Raw genomic sequence first — 13638 nt, forward strand, 5'->3', positions numbered from 1 at the left:
ATACTAGAAACGTGTCCTTTGGTCAGATGAGACAAAAGTAGAGCTCTTTGGCCATAGAGATGTTGCCTATGTTTGGAGTAAGAAGGGACAGGTGCTCAACCCAAAGAACACCGTCTCCAGAGTGAAACATGGCAGTGGGAGTATAATGCTGTGGGGATGTTTCAGTGCGTTTGGAACTGGGAATCTCATCAGGGTCAAAGGAATCATGAAAACGGAAGACTACGAGAAGATTTTAAAAGACAACCTCAGGCAACAAAAGATGGTTTGGGTCGACGTTTTGTCTTCCAGCATGATAGCGACTCAAAGCATACCTCATTTCTGGTGTAGAACTACCTCCAAATGAGCAAAGTGAACGTCCTTGACTGGCCTGCACAAAGCCCAGACTTGAATCCAACAGAAAATCTGTGGGGCTCACTGAAGACCAGAGTCCGTGCCAGGAGACCAACAAATCTGGAGGAGCTTGAGAGATTAGCTAAGGAGGAATGGACTGCGACTCCTCAGGAGACATGCCTGAAACTTGTTGAGAACTACAACAAAAGACTAAAGGCTGTTATCAAGCAAAAGGGATACACCATTGACTATTAACATCAGAGGGCTAATAATTTTGGCCTGTAGACTTTTTTATTCTTGGTTATGATTTTGTTTCTATTTATATTAAAAACATTCCAAGCTTCCTAAATAAACGATTATGTTTAGAAATGCTGTGTTGAAAAAATCTTCTCAAAGAGCACTCGGGAATTATTTAAATAATAATGAAATATTTTATAGGGGGCTAATAATTTTGTCTTCAACTGTAAATCTCAAAATTCACGTGTTATTCTATTAATGTCCAGTCTTACCAGTGAGAGCAGTCGTGTAAGCTATCGTTGAGGCTTTTTCTCAGGACAGAGTCTTTGTCATAAATCCCCCATGTGGCCTGTAACACTGAATCCAGAAGGCAATCTCCAGCGGTTCGGTTCCACAGAGCATACAGCCGGCTGTCCAGACGCGTGCCCAGCTCCAGAGACCAGTTAATGATGGGAGACTCCTCTTCCAGCTCTGAACACCACAATAAATCAGTTTCTCAATGCGTTTCTTTGCACATCCAGTGATACATTTTGTTACTGCTAGCTGCACGCTGCTCTTCAGGGATGCAACAGAAATAGACCAGCTAAGGCATTTTCTAGATCAGATTCTTCTCAACTGGTGGGTCACGACCCAAAAACAGGCCATGGGTTTGTTCTGATACTAAATGCAAATAACAAAATTCAACTAACTGTATAATTGGGACTGCAAAATCAAATAGGCTGATTAATTTTTAAAAGGTGGGACAAAATGCCTCCCATATCTTTTGATGTTGATTTCAAAGGCTGTGCCCCTAAACTTGGCACAATTTTACTGTTAACTTGGAAGAAGCTAGTTATATTAGATGTCAATGTGGACAGGTTGCGTGACATTTTTTAAAACTATGAACACAATTATGCAAGGTAAAAGGAAATACAACCCCTATGCATTAAATACGGGTTTACTTGCAAACAAGGCCAACGTTGTGCCGACCATAGTTTACCATCAAAATATCCAATGTCCTGAAGTAGAACTAGTTGAGGAACTCAATGTTTTAATGTGCTGCTCATTATTTTCTGGTTTAAAGCATAAAATAAATGCTAAAACGTCACGTTACCTTTTTGTACATCTCGATCCAGGACCTCGTCGAAGAGTTTTTCTTGAACATTTGGGGGAAGGTCTTCAATATCTACAAAAGAAGAACAAAAATGGGACACATTATGGATTTTTCTTCCACTTTTACACAATGTTCATTACAAGGTATATATCACGTCATATTTTAGGTCACTTTTTGCATAAATACATTTCACACCCTATTTATTTATGTATACTCACTTTCATGAGGGTTATTATAGTTAACTAAAACCATAAAAAATGTTCATTATTTGAAATAAAATAAACTTCAACTGAAATAAAATGAAATGAAATATTTAAAAAATCGGACATTTCTTATTTGGTTTAACACGATGTACTAAAATAACTAAAACTGAAATAAAAATGTATTTAAAAAAAAAATTATACAGACATATTTAAAAAATAATAATAAAAGTGAAAGCTTTAACCTAAATTAAAATGAAAACAGAAAATATAATTATAAACTAACTCAAAATAACAATAAAAATAATTATATTATCTCAAAGATACTAAAACAACATTGCTTTTCATTATGTTTATATTTATTGGTTGCAACATTTCATGATGTATTCAATTATTTCATGATATTTTATGTTGTCCGTCATATTTTATGTCAAGGTGAATTTCAATTCATATTCCATGATGTTTTACATTTTAAGACTTATTTGATGTTATATTTACATTTCATTCTACGGCTTCTGTGGTTTATTTAATAATTTCATTATATATATATTTATTTATTTAATTTAGTATGATATATCCCTTCATAACGAAGAACTAAATTGCAATGTTTCTGGTAGCAAGATCCCTTGATTAACATCTTAAGTGGATTTTAAGGTAAACGTTATTTTAGTATCATTAGTATTTTCTTTTCTTTTTTATTTCATAACTTTTATTTTAATTTAGTTCAAGTTTATTTTATTTCAAGAAACAGAAATTGTTTCATGGTTTCAGTTTTAGTTAACTTTAATAACCCTGGTTGAAATATCACAGACAACCGGCCCACTTGGAATAGGTTTTTGTGACTCATGTGGTCTGAATGCGTGAGAACCTGCGGCAGAAGGGAAATGTTTGTCTTTAGAAAATGTGAGTGATCACCTGCTGGTAATGTGAAGGTGACGAGGTCAGTGAAGAAGTTACAGGGAAACTCTCCTTTACGCCTGTGAAGTGCTGCCGCCACCTCTCTGCGGATCTGTTCTGTTAACTCAGGACACACCAGAGCCGGTATACACTTCGCCGTCTGCTGAGACACCTGAAGTACATTCATAAATATAGAATCATTTTACAATATCACATTGTGAGACGACTTCTCTCCGTCAACGCATGTAAAAACTCTGACCTCCGTGAGCAGCACCGCGAGCATGTCTTGTCTTTGGAAGCGGATGGCCAGATGCACCAGAGTAAAACCAGCATCGAACGCAGATGGACGGTTGAGAATCCGCACCTCGTCTGCGGTCAGCTGACGCGCGATATCACCGGCGGATGACTTGTACGCCTCCACGGCGGCCAGATCCCCCTCCACTACACCTGATGAAAGTGTGCGTTACATATGAGTGGGTTGACTTCCTCTTTCACAACTCTTTGAAGTTGCAGTATAAATTTCAAATTCAATTCCCATCAGACCTATAGGAGCTATAGGTATTTCCCAGAAGACAGTGACGCTGCTTTAGAGATCAATGATTTCATACTCTGATGCAGGAAAGCAGAGTGCTCACAGAAGTGTTCCCTAGTAGCAAAGCCCACGAGACAAAATCTGTCAGTTTGCATCAAACCATGCGCATGCAAACCGTCTCCCACAGGCTTAGTGATGAAAATAAAGGTTTGATACCAGCTGATATCAAAAGATTCAGCTTTGAATTTCAGCTTCACATCGCAGTAAAACATGCCAATCAAACAGTGAGCCAAAGGGAGAAGATATTGTACAAAGTCCCAAAAATGATGTGTACACTTAAAGTCACAACTGATAATTTACGTAACACTTTATAACAAGGTCAATACTAGTAAACTACATTAGTTATCATTAACTACATTTAACAATAAAAAATACTTATAGAGAATTAATTAATCATAGTTATTGCTCCTTTAACTACTTTTTAAAATCAAAAGTTGTGTGTTCACATTACTTAATGCATTAACATGGACAATTGTATTTTTATTATTTAACATTTTCAAAGACTATTAAATGCTGAAATAATATCATTGTTAGTTTCATGTTAGCTATTGGATTATTGTTCAGAAATTCGACCTTGTTGTAAAGTGTTACCATAATGTCAATGCATTTAAGAAATGTGATATATATATATTTTGTTTTATAAAAAATTAGGTATATGTGCACTTCTGTTGAAAAGTTTGGGGGTTTGACTTATAAATTAATACTTTTATTCAGCAAGGACACATTAAACTGACTAAAAGTAACAGTAAACATTTATAATATTACAAAAGATTTTAAATAAATGCTGTTGTTTTAAACTTTCTATTTGAAATTCCTGAAAAAAATATCACAAAAAATATGAAGCAGCACAGCTGTTTTCAACATCGAAAAAATAATAAGAATTGCTTCTTGAATAGCAAATCAGCATATTAGAATGATTTCTGAAGGATCCTGTGACACTGAAGACTGGAGTAATGATGCTGAAAAATCAGCTTTGTATCAAATCAATAAACTTCATTTAAAAATATATTACAATAGAAAACAGTTATATTAAATTGTAATACTTCACAATATTACTCTTTTTTTTGGTGCTATATTTCTGATCAAACAAATGCAGCCTTGGTGAGCATAAGAGATTTCTTTTAAAAATTAAATAAAAACATCTTACCAACCCCAACCTTTTGAACGGCAGTGTATGAAGCAAAACATTTCACATAAAGATGTTTGTTAGGTTTAACGTATATAAAAATTTTTTTTAAGTATCTGAACATGTTCTTAGTTAATGGGATGAACTACACTCAGCTACTGAAAAAAAAAAAGAAAAAAAATCACCAAAACACCAGCTGACTAAAAGACATTAAGCAAAACTGATGTGAAGTTAGTGAGGAGAAAAGCTCCTGCAGCATCTGAGTGCAGATATTACAGACACTCAATCTAATGCAATGACATTTTCAAAATGCATTTTAAGTGTCCAAATACATTTTGGGGAAACTGTATCTGGCACTAATGGGGTTCATTTCTCACCAGCGCACTTTCACTCGCTCACGCTCACAGCGCCTCCAGCTTCTCCTGCAATAGTCACAGACAGGCAAAATTTAGTTCTTGCTGGGGAAAGAGCTATGTGGATTGACAATAGAAATGATGTTGATAAACAGTGGGATCCAAAGGTCTCAGAGTAAAATTACTCTAAACTATTACCATTTTTCATTCCAAAAATATTAAAATAAATATAATATGTAAAAAAAAAAATTTCAAGTTTGGAGTCAATAAGTGAAAACTTCTACATTGTTACAAATTCTATATATATATATATATTTTAAATGGATAAGCATTTGATCAATATAATGCCATTTTTTAAAGTATTAAAAAAAAAAAATTAATACTTTTATTCAGCAAGGACATATTAAAGTAATCAAAAGTGACAGTAAAGATATTTGTAATATTCCAAAAATATATTTTTTAAATAACTGGTGTTTTTCCTTCTAGTCATCAGTCTTGAAAAAACTGTATCATGGTTTCCACAAAAATATTAAGCAGCACAACAGTTTTCAACAATGATAACAATAAATGTTTCTTGCGCAGCAAACCAGCATATTAGAATGATTTCTGAAGAATCATGTGACACTGAAGACTGGAGTAATGATGCTGATTATTCAGCTTTGCATCACGGGAATAAATTACATTTTAAAATATATTCAAATAGAAAATATTCCTTTTCAATTCTAATAATATTTCACGATACTATTCTTTTTACTTTAATCGTACCGACCCTAAACTTAAACTTAATTTAAAACTTTGATTGAATTTTAGAACACTATTTGGCTTGTCCCCTTTTGCTATAATTTGATTTAATCCACAAGTTGAGGGTAAACCTGATGATTCATGTAATGCAGCAAGATTTGAGAATGTTCCAAGAGCATCTTGTGCTTCAATGGACCTTTTGTACAAATGACTTGCATGGTCGATGTCACAAGTTTGATTAGTGACCTAGAAATAGTGCAGGCTATTTTTACATTTACCATTTTCTTTAATTGTCAAAATCCTAAATTCAAGATTTTCAGCGTGACCTTATTTTTTTTTTGGATGCCACTGTAATACAGTCACTTACAATTTAAAACAATAGTTTTTCTGAAGTACCAGGTAAATATCATAGCATAAGAATATGGTGATCACTTAAGTACTATGGTAAATACAAAAGTACCACTGCAGTACCATCTGATACCAATCAATGCATTGCAGTTTCCTTTTTAACTGGCTTGGACTATTTATAAATTACCATACACACTTGATTAAAATAATGATGACAAAAAGCATAAAGATGAAAGGGTTGACAAAATGAACATAGCACTGAAATCAGCACAAATCACAATGAGTCCTGATAGAATACGTGACAGTGCATGCATATTCTGTGCTTTTCTCCATGTCTCTTTATACAGTAACAGACACAAATCTCTTTATGTCTTTTCATTCACATGTTTCTCCCTCTTTGTGAATGATCTTAATCTTTCCATTTGCTACTGTAATAAAAAAGCACAATACAATTTATTCTGGAAGGCTTTTTAAGCCAGAACTTGTTCAGGACTCTGGATTATTCCTGACAGTCCAAACGGGTGGGCAACGACGGAGATGAATCCTGCTCACTGGGGCAAACGGTCACATCTTTGACCTACATTCCTACACTCTCATTTGGTTATTGGACTAGATTTTGGTTATTAACATTTGTTTAAAAAAAGAGACGATTTTTTCATGATGGCCTAGATTTCCCTGACTATGGTGGTAACATGGTACTATGATAAAGATGGTAATAATGCGGTACTGAATGATTCACATACACATACCACAGAATTTACATGACATTTCAAAGTATACCATGGTATATTATATATATATATATATATATATATATATAACCGAAACCCAATCCGATCGGGTCCAAATCCAGCTCAGCACCGAAAATCTACCGCGACAGCAGAGCAATTCTGCGGCCGAACACCCATGTTATTTCTCTCCCTTCCTCTGAAACCCCAAGCGCCACGGCGATATTCGGATCAAAGCGGGTTTTAGTGGGTTTTAAACACCGGAATTCCCATTTCTGTTGCAGATGTGAATGGCTCTAATGGCGGCGGCACAGGAGCGGGGGGGTAAACCAAAATAAACCTACTCCGGAGATACTGGTAGGAGGGATATCACCTGGACCAGCGGGCACATATGATTGGCTCTCGCTCCGTAAACACCGTGGAAACCAATGAGGGCGCATTTCTTTCGTTAAAGGGCTTCACGGCATACTTCCTTCATAGGCAATAACAATCAGGAAACCGTCGCTCTCGGTCCGCCATGTTGGCTCTAAGAATATTAGGGATGGAATATAAGGTTTCACTCTGGAGTGGAGCCAAAATGGAGTGTGTTTCGTGTGTTCGGCTCCACTGCCAAGGCTAGGGGGATGATGTCATCGTTTCAGAAAGATCTACCGCAGCATCATCTGCAGTGACATAAGGGCAGTTTTTCAATGAAAACAAAAATAAAAGAGTTGACAATATAGCTCCTGGGCCGTTAGATTGTTATGCGTGTAGCTCTTTTATGTCAAAACAATAAATGAAAGGCCCGGTGGGTGGTTTTAGCTGAACAGTTAGTTCCATGTAGGCTACTAATTTATTTAGTAGACTCGTTTATTATTATTTTTTATCAATGTATTCGTTTTATGAAGTGAAGACTGTTTGCATTAGAATATTAAATAAATGAAAATGTATAATTTCTTCCTACATTTTTTATATATCTTCTGATTATTATTTTTTTTGGTGTTTTTTTCGTAACATTTTTTTTAGTGAACATTCAGTCTGTTATAATTTAGGTTTAGGTTAGTCATGATCAGTGAAACTACACCCTTTTATCAGCTGATTTTCTTGTTTCGATCGATTAAGCAGAATAGACGAATAAATAGCCTATGTTTAGTTGCATCAAAAGTAAAGCGCAACTTTGTCGCCATCCGGTGGTTTCATAAACTAATGCAAATGTTTGATGAGACACTAGTTTGCTTTTTTATATCTAAAATGAAAATTCCACCCAAGAATCAAAAGTAAAACAAAATAATATCATATTTATATTCTTATTACATGTTATTATATATTATGTATAAATGTTTACGAATGTATAGTTATATTAATATATATTATATTTGCATTGTAACATTATTTTTACGACTAGTAAATGTTAAACATACTCTTCAAATTTTGCTCCAGATAATAATTTACTTAAACATATGTCGTTATTTAAAGATAATCTTCCTCTCTCAAATAGCGTCGGTAACATGACACTTTATTTATTTATTTACTTACGAGTTCTAGGGAGTGCCTCCACGTCGCTCTGATTGGCTGATTACACTGTCAGCGCGATAAAGCCCGCCTATCAAGTTTGTACTTTAGCAGGTGCGTATCTCACAATGGGGAATAGGCGTGAAGGCGTCTAACGTGTTTAAAATGGTCGGATTATTTACAAAGTTAACAATTTATCCACTCAGACATCCTCTCTTTTGGTCATGTCCGAATCGACATGAAATTTAAATGAGTTGTAACACGAAATTACCTGTGAATGAGCCAGTTGTAACCGAATAAATCAAGGCTGCACCTTCCACCTTTAATACACACCTGCGGTGCTGTGTTTTACCGAGGATTTGGTGTCTAATGATGCGAAAACAAGGTGACTAATAATAATAATAATAATAATAATAATCCAATGGTTAATGGCAGTAAATAATAAAAATACAAAATAGGATATTCTTGTTACTGTATTATTTGGTTAGGCCTAATTATTTGATTTAGTGTTGAAATGTTACCCATAAACTTGATATTTTGATATAAAACAATAATATATAACAACAAATTATATAAACAGCAATATTAAATGTTATTTTAATATTTATTGTGTAAAGTGCTGTTCCATATGGCTTTAACTGTTCAAATATTGAAAATTATCATTTGATACCATCACTCTACCATGCTTCTACACAGTAGTTTTAGTAGGGAGAGAGAAAAAAGTCTATTTTGAGAGGAACAAGAGGAAATAAGTGAGGAACTTTTAAGGAACTAATTGTATATATTAAATGACATTTAAAGTTACAATATACAAAATCTGTGTATGTTCCTGCAAAACGACACCCCTCTCTCTGATGTAGTGCATCTGCTTTCACAGTTCTGCTTCCTCTCTTGTCTGTAGCCACACCCACCGGGGGTCCCACAGCGTTAGCACCACCCCACTCCAGCCAATGGCAGTGCAGCACGGCCACTCCATCACTCCTCAGTTTCCAAGGTAACTGGGCTGCTCTCCTGAAAGGCGCTACATCATCAGCATCCGTCCGGCGAGGGCTGCTCGAGGCAGGCCGCCCTGCAGTGGATCGTATAGCAGGCACCTCCCTCACACACCGCACTGGATGGAAAAATGGAGTAGATAGCGTTATGGTGAGTACCCGGCTTCTGTCTTCTTCTGCTATGGGCTGATGCTTTCTCATTTATTTTAATAAAAGCAGGGGACATTTGAACATGGATGAGATATGATACTAGCAAGAGGGTTTACTCCATCTGAAGGCAAATTGTGGAGAGAGACAGCATTGTTGAAGCGGCCTGCATAGGAAGGACCTGACGCATGCACAAATGCTATCCACAAGGGGGGCCAAACATACATAGGAGCCTTTTAAAGCCTGGAGGGAGGGTTGTTCTCTTTTTGCACTATTGCTATTTCTGTCTGTAAGGTCAGGAATGTGAGGGTGCCAGTGTTTATTCTCCACCCTCCTTACACTGAAGCGTGGCCCGGTGTTTTCAGCTCAATAGCCCTGCATGTTTGTTTGTGTTAAGCATGTTTCTAGGTGAATAGCTCATCTGGTGCATGTCTGTCTTTTTGATGCTGCAGGGTTTAACGGTGCATGTGGTCCGGCGGGCACGCCTGTGTCATTGCTTGGTTCTCTCTCCTTTAGACGCTGCCTCGTCACCTTGGGCCCAAACACACCCTCGAAGGGTGGCGTTGCATGACAGATGCTCTGAGATATTAGAATTGTTTTGCTTTCTTCTTGATAAGGCTGCATGTGTGAGTCCTAAGGTGTGGTGTTGCACCACAGGCTTAGAATTAGCATCCATGTTTAACGTGGCCAAGTGAACTTGGAGGAAAGGGGGATTTGACTTTAAATGGAAAAGTAAACATGCTATAGTATGTCAAGTTCTCATCATATGACAATATACATAACAATATATTAGGGATGTAACGGTATGAAAATTTCGTATCGCGATTATAGTGATCAAAATGATCACGGTTATCAGTATTATCACGGTATTGTTCAAATGTGCTGGAGATGTTAAAAAAGTAATGACACATAAATCACTTCACCAAGTTTTATATTTAAAAATCAACAAACAAAATGACTTTTTGTTTGCATAATCACTAAAACAATAACATTACCAATGTTGTTTGGATTTAAATGACAACTTGACTGACAACAGTTTAATAGCATGTTGAAATATCTAATGTAAATGTTCAAATAAAGCTTTGAAAAAGTTTCATAAAAAGGTAAACCTCACATTTCAGCCTTTAAATAAAGAAAAGATACGTCAAAATGATAATTGATTAATAAATGATTATATGTATTTTATCTGCTCCATAAATAATTCTAGATAACTTATCTGAATTGTTTAAATGTGTAGAATCCACATAAGCTTGTTTTTCATCAACCGGTCAAAATTGACATCAGGGCATGTAAATTCGGTCCGTTTTTGGCCAGACAAAAACTGCAAGCAAGCTGAATGTAAATGTAAGTCTCTGTAAATCCACTCGCTTGACAGCAGGTGGCGCTTATGGAAAAGCTGAATTAGAGCTGTTTCCCGTAACCTCCGTGGACAAAGCAGTATTGCGATTAAGAACACTTCCTTTAGGTATTACATGGAGCCGAAGATGAAAACAAAATGCCATCGAATCGTTTCTGAAGACAGTCAGAACCTTCAGAGGTACATTCATATAATTAATTCATTCATATATTCATTTGTATAATTCCCTTAGACTCTTTTAATACCTCCCAGCTTTTCCGCCCAGTTTTCACTCAAAACGAAACTGCTCTGCGTGCTGTGCGCACGTGAGACTGTTACTTAAAACTGTGCTTTATGCTGGACAGTATTTATTTATCGCGAGTTGTTCAAATTGCGGTAATCTAATACAGTTTTAATGATAATTAAAAGATGAAACGGTAATACTAACCGTGGGGAATTTTATCATGATTTATCGTCAAACCGGTAATCGTTACATCCCTACAATATATACATACTATTCGCTATGTGGAACACCACTGTATATAGTAAAATTAAATTGTTTTTTAAATTGAAATGTTAATTTTGTGGTACTTGGAAAGAAATGTTTTTTGCTTTGATGACATCAGCATTCTAGCTGGTATGGAATCTGATGATCGTTATTTAGGATGATTCGATTTTTTTTTTTATATTAAAAAATATTAAAAATAAGAAAACACAGCACATGCACTAACATTTGAACTAAAATTGAAACTAAAACCGAAAACATAAAAAACATTCAAAATATTAATAAAAGCTATAAATATAAACTGATTCAAAATATTAATTAAATCTAATAGTATGTCAATAACACTAATACACATAGAATGGATTGTTTCATTGTATTATTTCATCTATCTTTTGTTTATTATCAAAATGTGTTTTATGTATATATATATATATATATATATATATATATATATATTAGACAAAAGCATTAGCAATTAATCGCAACATGAGAATTTGATACCGGCATATCCCTAATATATATATATATATATATATAGAGAGAGAGAGAGAGAGAGAGAGAGAGATACATTTTTTTTTCAATAATTATTTGCAAAAATATGTATTTATAAATTATTTTACCCCAATGAAACAATCACTAAATAGACTAAAATGGTAAACATATGCATTGTGAATACTGTAATAAGAATAATTTAGCTTATTGCTAGCTTATTTAAGCACTTCTGTTACGTGTGGCTCAGATATGATTGAAATGTAAAAAAATAAATACAAATTGAATAATTTTTCCAAACAAAAGTGTATGTTGGTCAAACCAATTATTTACCTGTCTTGATATAATAAATAATACAGTGTACTATATTCCCAGTTTATGTAATCGTGTAGATGTAGAATCGATAGGTAGTAATAAATTACATTTTAGGTGGGTAAACAACTGAAAGGGAATAATTAATGTAATAAATGCAGTAGATATAATGGATTTGAGTCTGTTGAAGTACTGACTTTTGATTATTTTATTTTTGTCCTTACGGTGTGCTTGTTTGTGTCTAGAAATTTCTTAAATCTCCTAGGACAACTGTGTATTTCAGTTGTGTAGCTTTAGGCACTGTTGCAGTTGGGTTTTGGGAAGCGATTCCTTTGTGATCCACCCCTCCCTCTTCCACGAGATCCCTGTTTTATTATGGTGATGAGGGATTGTGCTTAAGCAGGGTTAGACGCTTGTCTGTGTCTGTGTTTGAGTGTGGAAAGCAGGGGTTGGGTGGCGAACAGAGCCCTCTTTTCCACAGCTTTGACCCCTGTTATATAGACCAAGAATATTCTGTGTAGCTGTCTGCTTTTGTTGCACTGCAAGCCCTGAACACAAAAATGCTCTCTAAGCTTGTTATGACGGGGACCAGATGACCCAGAATTCTAGTGTTGGGTGAGATCTGTGATCTTGAGAGCTGAGGGCACAGCTAAGGCCTTTAGCAGGGTGTGAAATTAGCACAAGCATGCTGAAAATATTGTATAGTGTAGCAAACCTGTGCAGGGTAGCATGCTTTCATGGCAGATTCTGTTTCTTTAAATGTCCTGACATTGTAAAGTGTAAATAAGCTTTTTAAGTGCCGAACCCAAATGCAATTTAAGCCTGACGTGAACTACGGTTTGTTTGTATTTGAAAGCTGTTGTAAATAATGATATGTTGTTGGCTTTTTATAGCTTGGTAATTTCCCATTTGAACACAATGTGCAGTCAGTCTGTCTCTGTATCATGTCCGCACACTTCTGTCATCATTCAAACATAATGAGAGCAGCTGTCATCTAACATCACCACCCAGGGTGTGGCAGCAGCCGCTCGGGTAATTATTTTCTGTGAGCTTTGAAATATATTTTATAATGCTTCAAAAAAAATGCTTACATTGAATTTATCACCCTCAGTGTTGTTAAATGTTTCAATAATAACAAACAGTAGCGGAAAACTGTATTGAATCCAAATCAGTAATTCATCAATGGTGTTTCCAATATAAATCGCTTTTCAACAATGCTTTGATATTAGCAAGGTTGTATATTATTTTAATGTGTGTTTGATGAAAAATGAAAATGTGCTGAAAATGTACTGTGGCCGTCCAAGATTTGGAGAAATGGCTCATCAATGGATCCTCTGCAGTGAATGGGTGCCGTCAGAATGAGAGTCCAAACAGCTGATAAAAACATCACTATAAATAATCCACATAAATTCTGTCCATCAATTAATGTCTTGTGCAGTAAAAAGCTGTGCATTTGTAATAAACAAATCCATCATTGAGATGTTTTTTTTTAATTCAAACAATTGCTTTTGGCTTTATCTATAATATTGCTTTAAAAATAATTGCTTTGCTATTTCTTTAGGGTTATGGATTTGTAAATTACAGCCCCAATCTGTTTGAGCTACGGACATGCACGATTCCTTCTATGGTGTTTATTTATTTATTTTATTTAATTCTTTATTTAACAGGGACAATGGGCCCCAGAATTAGCTACAGAGCTAAATTGAATCTGCTGCCACCCC

The 13638-nt window shown here is 35.3% G+C and overlaps 2 protein-coding genes across 2 annotated transcripts in view; one reads left to right on the forward strand and one right to left on the reverse strand.

The window, feature by feature from the left end:
- Positions 1-9329, reverse strand: part of LOC107729223 (ubiquitin thioesterase zranb1-B-like) — a 17755-nt gene extending 8426 nt beyond the window's left edge. The window contains exons 1-5 of the mRNA XM_016539655.1: positions 8942-9329; positions 3017-3204; positions 2776-2929; positions 1661-1732; positions 840-1038 (exon numbers count right to left, since the gene is read on the reverse strand). Coding sequence (XP_016395141.1) covers positions 840-1038; positions 1661-1732; positions 2776-2929; positions 3017-3204; positions 8942-9329 — 1001 coding nt within the window. The remainder of the gene's footprint in view (positions 1-839; positions 1039-1660; positions 1733-2775; positions 2930-3016; positions 3205-8941) is intronic.
- Positions 8297-13638, forward strand: part of LOC107729275 (A-kinase anchor protein 6-like) — a 154391-nt gene continuing 149049 nt past the window's right edge. Inside the window, exons 1-2 of the mRNA XM_016539732.1 lie at positions 8297-8521; positions 9014-9279. The gene's annotated coding sequence lies outside the window, so the exon portion shown is untranslated. The remainder of the gene's footprint in view (positions 8522-9013; positions 9280-13638) is intronic.

This window comes from Sinocyclocheilus rhinocerous, unplaced genomic scaffold (genome assembly GCF_001515625.1).
Source record: "Sinocyclocheilus rhinocerous isolate Xijiao unplaced genomic scaffold, SAMN03320098_v1.1 scaffold1268, whole genome shotgun sequence".
Taxonomy (NCBI): domain Eukaryota; kingdom Metazoa; phylum Chordata; class Actinopteri; order Cypriniformes; family Cyprinidae; genus Sinocyclocheilus; species Sinocyclocheilus rhinocerous.